The sequence below is a fragment of the Rhinolophus sinicus genome, linkage group LG03, assembly GCF_036562045.2.
Source record: "Rhinolophus sinicus isolate RSC01 linkage group LG03, ASM3656204v1, whole genome shotgun sequence".
Taxonomy (NCBI): Eukaryota; Metazoa; Chordata; class Mammalia; order Chiroptera; family Rhinolophidae; genus Rhinolophus; species Rhinolophus sinicus.
The window spans coordinates 153,549,786-153,568,158 of record NC_133753.1 but is presented as its reverse complement, the minus strand read 5'-3'; the positions used below and the strand labels follow the sequence as shown (position 1 = coordinate 153,568,158).

General features: G+C 34.8%; 1 protein-coding gene across 2 annotated transcripts in view; it reads left to right on the top strand.

The window, feature by feature from the left end:
• The window catches only part of FCHO2 (FCH and mu domain containing endocytic adaptor 2), a 106,706-nt gene that overhangs the window by 48,227 nt on the left and 40,106 nt on the right, over positions 1 to 18,373 (top strand). For both annotated transcript variants that reach the window (XM_074328841.1, XM_074328840.1), the window contains exons 9-11: positions 12,243 to 12,287; positions 13,972 to 14,044; positions 17,280 to 17,304. In XM_074328841.1, the coding sequence (XP_074184942.1) occupies positions 12,243 to 12,287; positions 13,972 to 14,044; positions 17,280 to 17,304 (143 nt within the window). The remainder of the gene's footprint in view (positions 1 to 12,242; positions 12,288 to 13,971; positions 14,045 to 17,279; positions 17,305 to 18,373) is intronic.

Sequence of the window (18,373 nt, the reverse complement as noted above, 5' to 3'; positions counted from 1 at the left end):
TCTTGGGAGATACTCGTTTCACTCCATGGGCAAAAATAATTCAGTCCAGTAAAGAAGTTAGAATATGGTTTGGAATTTAGGAAAATAGATAAGTAATTTGTAGAGAATGTGGGAGCCATTTTTCTTCAGCTCACTTCACAGAACTAAGGCTCGAAACCTCAATCATCTTAACTTTCTTTTTCCCACAATTCATTAAGTTTCAAATCATATTGATTCAATTATGTTAGGTTTTTTTCCTCCCTTCAGACCTTCTTTCCATGCTTTCTCTACCTACCTGATTAATTGCACCAACAGGTTTCTAAATACTAGCACAGCAGACATTTATTTTCTAATCCGTTTTACATGTTATAGCACATTCATGTTTTGACTATACAATTATGAATTCGTATTGCACTACTCATAAATCCTTGACTTTTCATTATAGACACAATGAAATTTAGACTCTGGACTTAGATTCAAAGCCTTTCAGGATCAGGTTCTGATCAGTCTTTAGTCTCACTTTCCATTATTCCTTTTACTTTACCCTTCAGTGCAGTCAACCTGAACTGTTTGCTGTTTCCTGTAGAGCCCCTTCTTTGCGCTTAGTACCTTAGTTGCCCTTATGTCTTTATTCTAGAAAATTATATATCCCACTCCTTTCCTACCCCACGTCTTCCCATTTATTTGTTTGATGAATAAACTTAAAAAGAGCCAGGTCATGTGTTACTTCCTCCATCAAAAGTGTCAGAGAACTTCAACAGTACATTTTTTTTGGTGTGATGTTGCTGTCTAAAATTTTAGTAATTGTGTATTTGTGAAGAAAAGTTATGTATTTGATTCATCTGTTTATGTTATTTATGTGTAAACAGTACATTTTTTTGTTGAATGAACAAATGGGCATATAATAGTAAAGTTAGGATGTTAAGGAGGTTGGAATGGATGGATTTGCTGTTTGAAAAGTCTTGGTGACAGAATAGTAAATTATAGTGAGCACTTAACTCTGTGCCATGTACTGTGCTCACCACTTTGCAGGCAAACTTTGATCTTGAACAGTTCTTTGAAGGTAGGTACTGTTATTCCCATTTTTCAGATGAGGGAAGTGTTGAGAGGTTAAATGATTTACCTAAACAAGTACATGACAAAGCTGGGATTAATGCCAGGATTCTTGATCCCAAGTCCATCCTTTGGAACAATTAGAATAGAAGTAAATGTGAGCGAGGGAGGGAGGGAGGGAGGGAGGGAGGGAGGGAGAGGGAGGGAGAACACACACACACACAGAGAAAATAAGGATGTTGAGATACATAACTATAGACTAGCAAGAAACCCTAAAATTCTTTGGAAAGAGATTAAATTATAAGTGAAGAGCAGTTAAGAGAGGTAACAAACAACGGGAACAAATAGAATTGTTATAGAGCATTTAGAAGTGTTGATAGAATAAAAGCAAAGATGTATTGGCTGGTAAAAAATGCCTTAGATAAAAATCTGAACAAGATTGGTAGATTATATCATTATCAGTATCCTGTTTGTGACATTATATTATAGTTTCAAAAATGTTGTCATTGTAGGAAACCAGGCAAAGTATATAAGAGATCTCCATGTATTTTTTTTTTTTTTTAAACAACTGTATGTGAATGTACCTCAATAAAAATTGCCATTTTCTTATTTGTGGTATAGCACTGTACTTAGCCCTATAGTTTGTGGTCTGCTCTTTACTAGCATTGAGACCTTTAAGCCTTAGTGCCCTTATTTGTAAAGTGGGGATACGAGTAGTACCTGCCTCATGGGGTTGTTAGTAGGTTTATGTTACATTTATTGAGTACTTAATAAATGTTATTTTCAAAATTTAATACATACCTGATTGATAGGTAGCCAGTAATGGATATTGTTTCTTTATAAATTTAAATTTACTGGCCTCAAGATACACTAAGACATGTAGAAAATTCCTGTAGCTAAGTGGTAAGAGTTAAGAGGGATTCCAAGAATGGGCTTTCCTAGAGTCACTAGGCCCAGAATTAGGTGGCTGTTTCAGGATGACTGTTGACATTGTGTATATAGGTGACTGAGTTTCAAAAAAAGGTGGTCCTAGAACGAACTTTTAAAAAAGAGGTGTTTGTGTGGGGTGGAGTGGAAGGGATAAATATTACTTCTCTAGTTAACTTGCTGTGGCTACAGCTCTTTCATATACATTTGTTCAGCTTATGGTCACATGAACGAATAAGTCTGCAGTGATAAAATTTTGTGTTTCTCAGAAAAATAATCACAATTTTATATGTGATTATATGGAATTCATAGACTTGAAGGATTTTTGTTTTGTAAAATGAGTTCTAATTTTCAATTGTGTACACATATGCTTTGATTGCTGTTAACATTTTATTTCTCCTATTAGGTAAGGGCCCCCTCTGGTGGATGAATTCCTTCCTAAACTGTGAGGTGTGATCAAACAATACTGTGGATGTTTAAAAAAAAAAAAAAATTATTATAGTAAAAGATACATTGCCATTAATCCCCCTCAAAATACTCATCCTCACTATGAACACACTTATCCCATCGTTCTTGCCACTTGCAGAAGCAGTTCTGGAAGTCCTCTTTCGTGAGTGTCTTTAGTTGAGCTGTCATGGCTGCCTCAGTGTCCTGAATTATTTTGACTTTGGGGAAGAGCCAGAAGTCGCACAGTACCAGATCCAGTAAATAAGGTGGATGAGAACACACCATAATGTTTTTATTTGACAGAAATTGCTGCACACCAGAAGTGATGTGTGACATGGAGCGTTGTCATGATGGAGGCACACTTCAAAACACACCTTCTGTCAACCATAGCTCACACCCAACTGACTGCACCAAACAAGTTGAAATTTGTCACACATTGTTACTAAGGTTCGACACGCTGCTTCCCATATTGAAGATCCCTGCCTTTCCGTTGGGTGGCACTCGGCAGCAGCATTCACCATATTCTGTGATCACAATGGAAAGGCTCCGTGTCACACATCGCTTCTGGTATTTTGGCAATTTCTGTCCAATAAAACATTATGGTGTGTCCTCATCTGCCTTATTCACCAGATCTGGCACCGTGCAACTTCTGGCTCTTCCCCAAAGTAAAAAAGACCATGAAAAGTAAACGTTTTGAATTGATTCAGGACATCAGGGCAGCCACGAGAGCGCAACTAAAGACACTCGTGAAAGAGGACTTCCAGAACTGCTTCAGGAATTGGCATGAATGATGGGATAAGTGTGTTCAAAGTGAAGGGGGAATATTTTGAGGGGGATTAATGGCAATGTGTCTTTTACTGTAATAATATTTTTGTAATTTAGACATTCATTGTATTTTCTGATCACACCTCAGTTTAAGTCCTATGGGATACACATTTTTAAAAGAGGCCCCTTTCTTTAAAATATTTGTAAAACTAAAAGTTAACCTATTTCTCTTATGCTGAAAAAAAGACTATTTTTTTTTAGTCAGTTATCTGTTGAAAGATAACCTCTATGTCTTCAATTTTCCCATATAAATCAAACACTTTGAGAGCATTAAAATTTTTTTCCTATTCATTGAGATTATTTTATATGTAGTGGCATTTTTGTCATTTCTTTTTTATTAAGATACACTTGATATAACATTAGTTTATAAAGATTTGATACATGTGTATGTTATAAAATGATTACCAAAATATGTTAGTATCCATCCCCACACATACAGTTTTTTTCTTGTGATAAGAACTACTTTCTTAGCAGCTTTCAAATATACAGTACAGTATTGTTAGCTGTAGTCACCATGCTGTGAATTACATCTCCAGGATTTTTTAAACGTACAGCTGGAAGTTTGTACATTTTGACCACCTTTACCCATTTGGCCATTCTCCACTCCCCATCTCTGGCATCTACTAATCGGTTCTCTGTATCTATGAGTTAGTTTGTTTTTTAGATTCCTCATATAAGTGAGATCATCCAGTATTTGTCTTTCTCTGACTTATTCCACATAGCATAATGCCCTCAAATTCCATCCACGTTGTCATAAATGGCAGTTTCCTTTTTTATGACGGAATAATATTCCATTGTATATATACACATCACATTTTCTTTTTCCATTCATCTGTTGATGGACATCTTGTTTGTTTCCCGGTATTGGCTGTTGTAAATAGTGCTGCAATGAAAAGATATCTGGGTGCAGATATCTTTTTGAGATAGTGATTTCATTTCTTTCAGATAAATACCCAGAAGTAGAATTGCTGGATCGTATGGTAGTTCTATTTTGAATTTTTTGAGGAACCTCCATACTGTTTTTGTCATTACTTTTCAAGTATAGTACTGCCTAGCTCTTCTGGAATTTGAGTCACTGTAAGTGGATGCTTGGAATATCAAAGCACCTGTCTGAAAGGGTCTGAAAGGGTCATGAATAAATAGGTGTTTTCTAATTTTGAATATCTTTTTATGTTCTAATTACATTATCCTAGTATTTCTACTCATTGTCATGTATTTTAGTTGCTAAAGGAGATTAAAATCCATATTTTTGAAGTTTACTGTTTTATAGTTATTCTGCTAATTTTACTATATGCTTCCTGTTTATAATTCATGAAAGTTATGCAAGTTTCCACTTATAAGAAACAAGAGGATAAATAACTTAAAAAGTTGGTAGGCCAGTGTGTAATATGTTTAAACAAAAGATTTTGTTGAAAAGCTTGTCTGTATTTTCATTATATGGTGATACAGTTTTATAGCTTCCATTTGAGAACTTCCAGAGACCATACTTTGTTTAAAAATACAAATAGGAAAAGCCTGAGAAAGTAGATATAAAATATAGTCAGCCACAAAGAGAAAGGGCAAGATGAGATTACTGTGGTCAGAATGCTTAAGTGAAATTAATTGATTAGATATTTGGGATATTTTACCTGTACAGTAGGTGTATTATTTTAAAGTGTAGGGTAAAGCAAATAATTTAAAAAAATAAAATCCAGTGATTGTTTTTCCAGACCCATCAAGGATTTAGAATACAGTCAAACCTATAAATAGATTTGCCTCTTATCACTCCCTTCACCAAAGTTGTTTTTTAAAAACCAGAGAAGCAGAAACTCTTGTGTAGAAAGCAAAATTAAAAATAGCCAAGAAGAGCCAAAGAGCCATGTACCACACCCGATATGCTGTGATTACTTGGTTTTTCTATTTGATAGTAAGGGGGAATGGCCAGAGAAAGGAAAGAAAGAGCAGTGATTAGGAGAGAGGATGATGTAGATAAGCACACACAGGAGAATAAAAGAGGAGAGCCCTCGAAGAAAATAGAAACGCTCCCTTCTGGGCAGGAGTACACCTCCACCTATTGTGTCCTGGCCACCTGGGGCAAAGGTATAGAACTGTGCCCTGTGGGATGTATGTGCCACCTGACAGTGATTCTCTTTTATATTTTTTAAAGCAGGAGTCTGCAAACTGGGGTCATTGAGCCACATGTAACCCTGTTTATTTTTGAGAGGACTATAAGCAAAGAATGGGCTTACATTTTTAATTGATAAGGGGAAAACATCAAAAAAGTAATATTTTGTGATACATGAAAATTACAAAAATTAGATTGGAATGTCAACAAAAGATTTGTTGAACACAGTCACACTTACTTGTTTATGTATTGCCTGTGGCTGCTTTCACACTACATACAACAGCAGAGGTCAGTAGTTGTGACAGACCTTCTGGCCCACAGAGTCTAAAATATTTATTATCTGACTCTACAGAAAGCATTTGCCTACGCTTGTGAAATAGAAGACATTTCTTACATAGTATACTAGTAGCAGGTATGTCATAATGCATTAGAATTGTGTACCTCATAACAATATGTAGTCTTTTTTCAAAAGCTGGTTCTGCTGTTCTTCTTGGGTTCAGAAATCATTTAATCTGACAACCTGCACCAATTATATCTGCAGTCATATCACAGCACAGTAACTGATCCTCATAATAATAATACTAAATTGTGGAGTAAAGATTAGGCTGTTTGGAGCAGGCTTTGTTTAAAGAAAGCTTAGTTTATTGATTGAATGAAGTACCCGCCATGAAGAATGTTAAATTGTTGAAACACTGGCAACAGAATACAAGTAAAAATATAAAGTAAGCTGATTATAATTTTCACGTGTACATAATAACAAGGACAGAGTTTTAGTTCTTTCTGCAGTATGTAAAAGGAGCTAACTCAGGCCAGTTTGAGCTTAAACAGTAATGTATTGGAAAGAAACTGAGGTATCCCAAGAATCCAAAATCAGGAATATAGCCAGACTGTAGAAGGAAACTCAAACCCATAGGCATACTAGGTATCATTTTTCCTTTATTTGATCTCTGCATTTTTACTGCTTTATTTTTTTTTTTCTTTGCTTTTCCAGACACATGACGTAGGTGACCGCCCAGTAATTTGTAGGTACTTTTATTTAGTTCTTAATTGCAGCTATAGCTCAAAATTAACCCAGATTTTGTACCCCCAGATTTCTGGGAGAAAGAATCTGATCAAGTAATCTTGGGTCAGGTAATCTTTCTAGGCCAGTGAATTCTGACTAGGTGATGCAGGATAAACATGCCTTCTTCATCACGTGTGGAGAAGGGGGAAGCTCCCAGAGAAAAGAGATTATATTGAGCTGGGTGTAATTGCCCACGGTTTTATCATAAACACTGAGGGTGAAAACATGACTCAGTGTTTGGGTACGGAGGCAGATTTTGGATGTAGAAGGAGATTAGGTATCAGTGCAAAGATTCTGTTTGGAGAACTAGATGAAAATTTGGAAGGTTTCACAGTGACTGAAATTCATGGTTAAAATTCTGGTTTTTTGATATAAGACCATAGTTCCTGACTTTGCCTCATCACTGGTTCTCAAGCCTTGAGTACATATGGGAATCATTCATGGAAATTTTTTCCTTTTTCCTATTCAGTTCTTTTCCTTTTCCCCTTTCCCTCCCTCCCTCTCTCCCTCCCTCCCTCCCTCCCTCCCTCCCTCCCTCCCTCCCTCCCTTCCTTCCATTCATCCATCCACCATCCATTCACCCATCCATCCTTTGATCCACAGTACATTATCCCAAAAATTCTGATTGTATTGGTGTAGGACAGGTCTTTGGTATCACTATAATTTAAAATTCCTCATCTGCTTCTAATGTGCAGCCATTGCTGAGAACCTGGAGCATCACATCACTGGATTCTTGTTATAAACGTAGAATCTCAAATCCTACTCAAGCCTACTGAATCAGACTCTGCATTTTAATAAGATCCTCAGGCAGTTTGTATGCACAGTAGACTTGGAGAAGCACTGTCTAGACTTATGAATACCTGGCAGTGGTTCCAGGGGTTCCCTAGGACTGTGGTTTTCAAAGTGTAATTCCAAGTCACGGGCATCACCTGGGAGTTTGTTTAAAAGGCAGAGATTCCTGAGCATCAACCTAGACCTTCCAAATAGGATGCTCTGGGGGTGGAGCCCAGCAATTTGGGATTGAACAAGCCCCCCAGGTGATTCTGATGCATGAAGCATTGCACTAAGATTCAACTAGGAGTTGGGATTTGGAACCACTGGATTGATGGAATTTTTGCTACAAGCCCTTTATTAAAATAAATACTCTTGAAGTGAGGTCACGTTGATGTTGGAATTTACTTGTAAATGATTTGGCAAGCAAAAAAGGAAAACTGTATATAGGTACATGTAGACAGAAAAAGCAAATGTGGCACCGGGTATTATCATCCCTCATATCACTTTATAAAAATGATACAACCTAGGTTCCAAAAGAGGAAGTAACTAGTCCACAGTAATCAGCCCGCAGGCAGTGGTAGAACCAGAGCTTGAGTCTCTGTGCCCTTTGCATATCACCACAAGTTAGAGTCGGATGCTTTTTTTTCATGTTAGCTTGCCTGGTTCATCATTCCAGACATGTCGGAATGTGACTGTTGCGTTCCACGGGCCCAGGAGCAAGCTTGAGAATGTGTCATTGACTCTCATTATTGTGAGTCTCACACACATATTTCTCTTCTCTCCCTCCCTCCCTCCCCTCTTTCCACCCCCTTTATTAATCATCATTTTTTTATTAGACTCAGGGTCTGGGCATGTTTGTATGTTTTACTTAGGCTTCTAATTAGAACCCAGTGTTCTATAGTTTTAGTTGGACATATGCAGGAATATGCTTGATTTGGTTAGCCCAGACTTATTTGAGTTTTGAGACCAATTTGTAACTAGACAGAGTTGCAAATTTGCCATTGGTGGCCTAACATTTAGAATTGATTCCAAAACAATGGAAACTATTAATTAAATATTTCTCATTTCTTATATTCTACCTTATTCCACAAAATGTTTGTGGAGATTAAAGTTTGCTTTTAAATAAGTTGTGTTTCCTCCGGTACCATTTCTTAAAAGTTTTGATCCGAATTAGATTTGGATGAATTTTTATTTTATTTTATAAATTTTATTGGGACTATTGGGGGACAGTGTGTTTCTCCAGGGCCCATCAGCTCCAAGTCCAGTCGCCGTTTTCAATCTTTAGTTGCAGGGGGCACAGCCCACCATCGCATGCGGGAATTGAACCGGCAACCTTGTTCAGAGCTTGCGCTCTAACCAACTGAGCCATCTGGCTGTCCCTGAATGCATTCTCTAGGTTGTTGACTTGTTCTTTTCTTTTGATAACAATAATTTATTCCTATCTGATGATTAAAGCATCATATGTAAGAATTGTTTTGCTTTAGTACATTGACCTCTTGGAGGTCTGCCTTTAGTTTCTTCTGCCTTTAACTGAACTCTTGATGGTATTTTTAGATAATATGTAAAAGAGCATCAGGAGACAAAGCTGAAATTGTCTTATTTGATTTTATACAAACTAAATTGCCCTTGTGGCCCAGCATAAAACCTAAGTGCTAAGAGCAGTTACTTATTTTGACAACAGAATTAATTGAGCCTAAAAGAGTTGAAATTCAGTTGTAGCAAACGATTCTTTCTGACTCCCACTCTGGCTGTGGTACTGTCAAGAAAAGTAACTTGTCTTATGATTAAATAGCAGAATGATGGGCAGTGGACTGCATTTGAGGGAGATGGTGAATAAACTTTCTACTTGTGGAACAGTTCAGACGTGACATGCTACAAGGGGGGTTAGAATGTGCACTGATATCCAGCTGAGCTGTCAACTGGCAGTGAGCCAGGCACGCAGAGCTCTGCCATGTGAAGCAGCATGTGGAGCATATGCCATTTGAAAAGAAAATCTTTTTCATGCATGATTTAATGGTTTTTAAAAAAAGGGTATATCTGGTTTATTAGCCCAGAAACTTGGTACTTCAGTCTTTTATAGAAAAGCTTATGTGTGGATGATACTCTTTAAAATTTTTAATACATATTTTACAATTTGAAAGGATTTGGCATCTTGTATTTCAAGTGTCATTTTGAACAGTTTATTTTTATTGGACATTTTCCTATTTCTAATGGATTTTAAGAGAGTGTTTAGAAAAGATAAAGAGAAAAGCAATCAAGGTATGTCTTGTATAGGAAAAAAGGTTTTGTGAGAAAACAATGTAGACTTTTGTTTGAAGGGATTGATTTTTATAGTTAAGGGATGTCTTTACTATTTTCACATACATTAAAGGCATCCAAAAATATATCATATCATCCAAAGTATATCATATTTGCTAAGGTGATGCTGTAAAAGTCTTATAACATATTTTTAAATATTTGTAAATATGCAATTCGTTTGGCATTGGTGTTTTGTTTTTCTCTCTAGAATAAGTCCATACCCTGATTATGAGAGATTCTTTTTTCTTTTTAATTTTTATTGGAGAGTATTGGGGAACAGTGTGTTTTTCCAGGGCTCATCAGCTCCAAGCCAGGTTGTTGTCCTTCAATGTAGCTCTGGAGGGTGCAGCTCAGCTCCAAGTCCAGTCGTTGTTTTCCATCTAGTTATAGAGGGTGCAGCCCACCATCCCATATGGGAATTGAACCAGCAACCTTGTTGTTGAGAGCTCATGCTCTGACCAACTGAGCCATCTGGCTGCTCAGCAGCAGCTCGTTGTCTTCAATCTAGTTGTGGAGGGCGCAGCGCACTGGCCCATGTGGGAATCGAAACGGCAACCCTATTGCTAAGAGCTCACGCTCTAATCAACTGAGCCATCCGGCCGCTCCCTAGAGATTCTATAAATAGTTAGTAGGCAAAAATTATGTGCTGTGTTACTTTTTGGTTTTTAAAATTATGTGTGTGTTATTTTTTGATTAACCATATTTCTGGTTGTCTTTTTGTTGTTTATAAACTCAGATTTATTTGACACAGATGGTTATATTCTCTCAAGTTTTATTAGTGAATAGTAAAGCTCATAGTACATATAAGCTGTTGATAATTTAGGTAGAGATTTTTCATTCTTTATAATTTTTACTCCAAGTAAAAAGTTGCTAATTATCAGATGCACATAGTAAAATTCTTTACCTTTATTGATTTTTCAGTTCTCATCTCTTTGTCAGCTGTTAACACAAGCCTCTAAAGGACTGTAAGAATAAGCTCATTGTCTTCATTTAATGAATTCTTGACTTCTGTATTTCCAAAATGAACTTAAAGTCCTTAAATTTTTAATTGGGCCATTTTCTGACTTAACTAAGATATATCATAACAGCCTAGTGTGGAAGGTATTGCTCATTAACTCATCAGGGCCTTAGTTTATCTACTCATTTTATGACCATTTTATTCTGCTTCTCATTAAATATTAATCTACTCTATTTGAATAGAAACTGCAACTGAAGAGGTAAATCTTAGATTGTGGGCAAGAAGCCCATTTTAGCCAATATTTTTAGATGCTCCTACTTGTAGAGAAATCTTTCTTGTTAATCAGTGGTTTTCTTTTGTAATGGAATGATCAATGAGAGAGAACTCTGATCATGAATTTGCATATGGTTCGAGTTAAGCTTAATGTCTTAGAAGAAGCAATAATGAAATCCTTCATTATCCACTCTTTACTTCAGGCTCTATTTTTAAATTTCTTGATATAGCAGGTTGTACCATTTACCATCAATAAATTAATAATTATTTCACAACAATGCTGGACCTATATAAAACAGGACTACGCGTAAAATGGTAATTTAATGGAAGGTAATTTTTTAGTTGATATTTGGCTTTGGGGATATTTCAGTAGAAGAGTAATTCATGCTTTTACTACTTTCTTTACTACCTAAATAATTTGATATCTTACATATATGAAGTATACCATATTTTGTGGCATTTAAGGCTAATCTCAGCAGACCTGTCAAGGTTATTTTAATTGTTTTCTGATTTCTGTTTTATCATTTTCTCTCTTTCTACAATCTATCCTTCATATAAGTGCTAAATTAATTTTCCTGTGAGACCACTTTGCAGGTGTGTGTGTGTGTGTGTGTGTGTATCACCTTCTCACATGAAAACTCCTCCCATTGCCTGCAAACTGTAGCTCATATTCCTTGTTCTGCTATATAGTTAGAGATATCTGGGTTGTAATCCCAGCATCACCAATTAGCTAGTATGTAATGAATTAATTTGTTCAGCGGTTATACATGGAAGACCTATTATTTGCCAGTTCACAGTGGTCAAATAAGAGCCCAAGCTTACATTCTAGTAGTATTTACAATCTTGGTCCTCTTGTCCTTCCCATGAGCACAACCAAGGATTCAGCAATTGCTTCTTATTATGCTTGTTTTCTTTGAACTATACTGCACACTCCTTGAAGGCAGAATCTACATGTTAGATCTCTGCCTACAGTTCTGTAGTATCATATGTAAAAGGTTTTTAGTAACTTGTGACTATACTAGGGTACTCTCAAATTTTTTCATTGTTATTACTGATATTTTAATTAGCAGTATCAGATAACACTGGAACACATTTCAGAACATTTATAAGGATATACAATTGACCCTTGACCGGTGTGGGGGTTAGGGACGCTGACCCCCACACAGTCAAAAATCTCCATATGACTTTTGACTTTCCCAAACTTAACTTGTCCCTCAGTATCCAGGGGCGATTGGTTCCAGGACCTACCTCCCCCACTGCCCCCAGGGATGGTCCAAAATCCACGGATGCTCAAGTCACCTATATAAAATGGCGTAGTTCAATGCATACATTCAGCCCTCAGCATCCATGAACTCCCAGCTGTGGATCAAAAAGAGTACAGGTATTTATTGAAAAAAATGACGCATATTAGTGGACCTGTACAGTTCAAATCTGTGTTGTTTTAGGGTCAAATTTGTTGTAAATGGGATCTGATCTGATTGTTTTCTACCAGAAAACATATGTATGTGTTTTTGTTTGTTTGTTTGTTTGTTTGTTTTTAGGCCTCATTGAATTTGAAGAATGTGACCCTGCTAGTGCAGTTGAAGGTAAGTTGACTTGTACTGTGTGGCAACTAGCTAATATCTTCTGTTTATTGAACAAATAAAGAGGGCATGCTATCCGTTGGTGTCAGCATGTCTATGGAATGATATGAAAAATATGAATGTGGTTTGAAGGCCTACAGCTACCGATTTTTACTTAATAAATAAACAGTAAGCTAGTCCAAAGGATTATTAGTGTATTAGAATATATATTTTAAAAGATGAAATATAACTTGTATTTGTTATCAAATATACATTGAAATTATTGTCTCCATTGACATCCATCTTTAAACATTCTAATGTTATAAATATGAAACTCATCACAGCACATTAATGTATAGTTCTTATTCTATAGTAGGTAACATTTTAGTAACTAATGAGGCTATGCATTCATGTTAATATTACCATCATTCAAAATGGGTGATTTGACTTTAAGAAAGGGTCCACACCCTTTCAATTTAAATTGGTCTTTTTCATAGTATGAAACCCAAGAAATGCCTGCTATTGTCATGTTTTGTATATCTCACTTTGTGAGTTACTAGAAATAATTTGAAAGCAAATTTCTATTTTTCTAAGTCCTGTGTAAAAATTTGGAGAAATGGTTTGCTGTCATGAGTAAGGTTATTGTTGGAGCAGTCAGGAGCTCTGGGGCCCAGATATCTTACAGTTACTAGCTACTTGACTGAGAGCAATAATGATTTAAACTCTATTTCAACGTTTTTTATTGTAAAATGTAGATAATAAATAATACCTATTCTGTGAAAATAAAAAGGTATTTGATTTTTTAAATATTATAATATGCAAATACATGGTTGAGGGAGTTCGTTTTGCATGAAAGCAAATACATTATCCTAAGACACGTGGATTCTAATCCTAGCTGCAGTGTTCACTAGTTGTATAACACTAACTTAAAACAAAAACAAAATATGCTTTTGAGTTTCCTGATCTGTAAGATGAGAAGTTAGCTTAGGTATGCTCTAGTTCTCAAAGAATGAACAACTAGGCTTTAAGTGCTGAATTCCATCAACAATTAATAGCATGACTGATTTTAAAAAAATAATGTGTCATGCAAGAAAAGTAGGGAGAACTGCCATATTAGGTAAAACAAAGATGGTATTTGTTCCTCAATTATGGTAGGATCCACTTACAACGTTTATATTGGAGATAACATATGGACAAAGAATGCCATATAAGTTTTCATGTTGTACTATTAATGGATCTATTGTGTCAGCTTTTTGATCTGTTGTGTCAGCTGTTTATTTGAAATAACACATTAATATTTTGAGACCTTCTACACAGGAAATGTGATTTGACCTTTGTTTATAACAAAATATAATATAGTGAATAATGTTCTTTCTTTGAAGTTTAAGATATCTGCAAATGCTTATTTTGCCTGCGGTGACTTGGGGGAGATTTAGGAGAAGAAAAGAGAATTTCATTGGATGAGTGAATGTTTTATAACCTTTTGGTAAATAATGGGCTATATTAGATTAACATAAGAAAAGTCTACATGGACTATAATTCTAATTTAAATAATAGGGCCTAGCAATAGATACTTTTATTTCTTTCATCCAAATTTAGTATATCAACAGCTATGAGCAAATTGTGTCAAGATACAAGATATATTCGTAAGTTTAATATATATATCAGGAACAATTATGTTTTTGTAACAGTATACATTTATTTTAAGGTATAAAACCAAGGAAAAGAAAGACTTTTGGTTTGCCAGGAATAATTAAAAAGGAAAAGGATGCAGAATCTGTGTAAGTATATTAAATATTGTCAAAATTCTTTCTGTTGTTATAAATAATTCAGATTTGTTTTGAATTTAAAAAGGAAAAGTTCCTTTGAAAATAACTCACACAAACTTTTCTAAATTTCATTTGCTGGGTCCTCTGGTTTTAGTTAAAAGCATTAACTTTTCTTATTTTAAAATTTCGATAACGAAAGCTTTAGTGTCTTCAAGTTGAAACTTTAAAGGTACTCTTTTATAAAATGATACACGCATATTTTGAAAAATTAAAACTGCAGAGAAAACTAAAAATTATTCTAAGTCTTAATGCTTAAGGAAAAACCCATAGTCAACAATTTGATGAAAATCCTTCTAGACAACTCTAAGCATATAGGCATATAGCAATATATGTACAGATGCTACTTGACTTATGATGGGGTTACATCCTGATAAACCCATTGTAAGATGAAAATAACGTAAGTCAAAAATGCTTTTAATATACGTAACCTACCAAACATCATAGCTTAGCCTAGCCTACCTTCAACGTGCTCAGAAAACAATAGGCAAAACACTGTCAACACAGTACAGACAGTCCCTGACTGAATGATGGTTCAACTTAATGATTTTTCAACTTTGCGATTATGCGAAAGCAATACTCATTCAGTACAAACCATACTTCGAATTTTGAATTTTGATCTTTTCCCAGGCTATTGATATATATATATAGTATGATACTCTTGTGATGTGGCAGCCCAGCTCCAGCCCCCAGTCAGCCACGCTATCATGAGGGTGAACAAGCAGTACTCTGCAATGTACTGTATTGCCAGCGTTTCTTGGATATTGTGTTTTATGGTTTTGCATCCCATCATGTCTACAAAACACCAATCTGTATTTCCTGCTTTTGATAAGAAGAGAAAGGCAATTACTCATGAGATGAAACTCAAGATAATTGCCCATCTGTTGGCTAATGTGTTCTGAGCACATTTAGGTAGGCTAAGCTAAACTATGGTAGGTTAGGTGTATTAAATACATTTTCAACTTAGAGTATTTTCAATTTACAGTGGATGTATTTGGACATAACTCCATTGTAAATCAGGGAGCATCTATCTGTACACTGTAGAGTATCAGTTGAAGAGTATTTTAAGTCGAACCATTGTAAGTCAGGAACCATCCGTACACATAAGTGGAAAATGTTAAATGTGGGAGAAAAAAAGCCCTAACATATTTTCAGCATCTATACTAGTTATCATTTTTAGACGGAGAATGGAGTATAAATTCTATTTACCTTTTCTTGAAAATAAGAAATTAGTATGTAAAGAATATATAATTAATATACAAGAAATTCAGCTAGTATTGGCTAAGTGAGGTTTTCTACCTTGACTACACATTAGAACTACCTGGGAAGTTAAATAGATCTATGCCAGGCCCCATCTCAGAGCAATTAAACCAAATTCTTGGGTGTGAGGCCCCAGCATGGTTTTTGTTTTGTTTTAAGCAGCCTCGTGATTCTTAATATACATCTGGGGTTGAGAATCATTGAGCTATAATTAAAAAGACAAACTGGAATTAAAGAAGTCTTTCTGTAATTACTCAACCCATTTAGACTGAAGAGACACTAATTAAAAGTCTTAAGTGATTTGTTAACTCAGTAACATTGGCTGAAAATTTGTTTAAAATCCTAATTCTCTAATATATTCAGACCTCTCAAGAGATTTGCTATTTTGATGGGCATTCATATTTGTGATACAAGAGAACAGTTCGTGCTGTGAATATTCTTGCTTCCTATCTGGTTACGTTTTTATCACCTGAGGTTCTCAGAATTTCTGCAATTCTAAATGTCTGTTTCTTCAGCCCAAGTGGTATTTGGTTAACAAGTTAAGACCAATTGGAAAGTGATTCATATCTGTAGTTACCATCTCTTCTGCAATTGTCCTTTTTGAGCATTTATGAAAGGGGTATTTTGCTATGGAATGGAACCTAATCTCTTTATAACACTGGAAATACATTTTGACGTCTAAACAATTGATTTGTAAGTAAATTTTTAAAATGCAGCCAATTCATCTGTTAGTGACTATATTATAGAAAGTGATGGCCATAGATTAAAATATTTTTATAATATGTGTTTTTCACAGCTGTTCATTCAGTAAGGTTGTAATATTTTTGTATATTCTGTGTTTTAAAAATAGTTTTTCGTGAGTCATTTCCCAATATGTTTGTTAGGCTTCTACTTGGATATTGGAGTATGTTTTTACTGATGAGAATACTAGGGCAGAAAATTTTTCTTAAACCACTATACCGTGAACACTTCCTGGCAGAAAAAATGTTAGAATTCACTTTGCTTGAAATGCTGGGGGCTCTTGGCAAACTTCTTATACCCTGAAGGCTTTTGAAATGCCAGCAGTTGTGGAAGAGCTTGCTCTTCCTGGGGCTTCATCTGCAGTTCTCGTAGAGCCCACTGTGAAGGCATACAGATGAGTGCCTTACCCCCAAAACTGGTGAGTTCTGGCTTAAAGCCAGAGAGTAAACCTTTATACTTGCTTTTATATTTAAACTGTATCTTCTAAGAAAGGTAGAAAGTATTAATAGAAATGTTCTAACATCTTAATTGATTTGATTCTATAGAGGGATTGAATATATTATTACACTGCCTTTCCTGGAACATTTCCTCAGAGTATGCATAGGTTTTCCTTATATACCAATAAGGAAGCTCTTTTTCAAAATTTGTAATTTTAAGTGACTTTTAAGTGGTTATAAAGGCATGTGGGCTTTGCATTTACCCTGTCTCTTTGTGCTTCTATTTGGATTAATAGAGTAGTCATCTCCTTTTTTTTTTCATCTTTTCAGTCAATTCCATCCTATCTTCCTGTAAGAAAATTCTTCAATTTGTAGATTTTTCTGGTTTGTGCTTAGTCTTTGGGTAGATAGAGATTCTTCTCCCTGAAGAATTGAAAGCCACTAGAAATTTTTGTAGCACTGATAGCTTCCTTGATAATGATTCATGTGCATAATCATGGAAATGAAGTTCTTTTGAAAGTAGTTTTGAAAATACTTGTGTTTTATTTTATCATGCATTATGGCTATAGGAATGCCTTCTTTTGAATTTTAAAACTATTTGGTATATTTTAATGTTTATGATATGATTTCTCAAAACATTTTTGTAGAGTTTAAATTTAGGCTTAAATACCAAGGTAAATACTTTCAATATAGTATTATTGTCAGATAGTTCTAATAGTTGAATATTTCTAATATTTTGTTTGTTTTAATAGGGAATGCCCTGATGCAGATTCACTTGTAAGTACATTTTACTTTGATATAAACAATTTAAATTAGCTGTTTTCATTAGGAAATTCCCAACATACTTGGGTTGTTCACAAATTTCTCCAAGAAAAACACTAACCATTTTATTGTAAATTCACTGTTAAAATTATTTTACAGATGCTTTTTGGCTTTATATTATCAGATATTTGCCTATTAAATAGAAGGTATTTCTAACTACCTTTGAAAAGTGGACATTTAACTTAAAATTGGAGTGGTGCCATAGCATATTGCTTTTCCTTGGGAAATATGTCAGATCTCAAATCTTTATACTGTATTTTAAAATGGATACCCTTATTAATTATTCATAGGTCTATTAAAATAGTACTTTATCTGTTTAAGTTTTAAGAGATTGTCATTTTAGAAAAACAACAATCATGGTTAGTACTTTTCTGTGCTTTTTGTTTTAAAGAAATTTTTTTATATTTAAAATTATTTATATAATATTTTATATTTAAATATATTGATGGCATAATTAAAGAAGACATCAGTGGAGCTCCTGTGGTTACAGTGGGAGAGTAGATTTACCAAATGGTGTAAGTAATATGAAGACAAACAAATTTTTCATATTGCTCATTAAACACTGGTCAAGTTGGTAAGTGTAATAGAGTCAGGCTATCCATCTCCTGTGTTTATAGTTCTTGCTTATATACCTATTGTTTCTTTTGGCCCCAAAACATTTTGATCTTTTACAGCACAATGGTGTACCAAAGAACTAGATATTGTGTGAAACTTTGTGTTTTATATTACTTAAGATAAAACTAGTACTTTGTTTCATATTTCAGCTTTAAAATAAGAAAACTTATGATTTTTAAAGTAAATTTGTAGTGAAAATAATGGAATAGACTCTGATGAGCCCTAGGAATCATCAACGTGTTTTTGGAGGTAGAACATTTAACCTTAACATTTGCCAGTTTTGGTACCCTTGGTTGACTGATTAATGAAAAACCGGTTGTATTTGGCATTTTTTTTTCTGAATTAATTATAGCATATATTTGATAATTGCAACATTGTATAAAGTCATTTAATACTTCACGTTTTATTT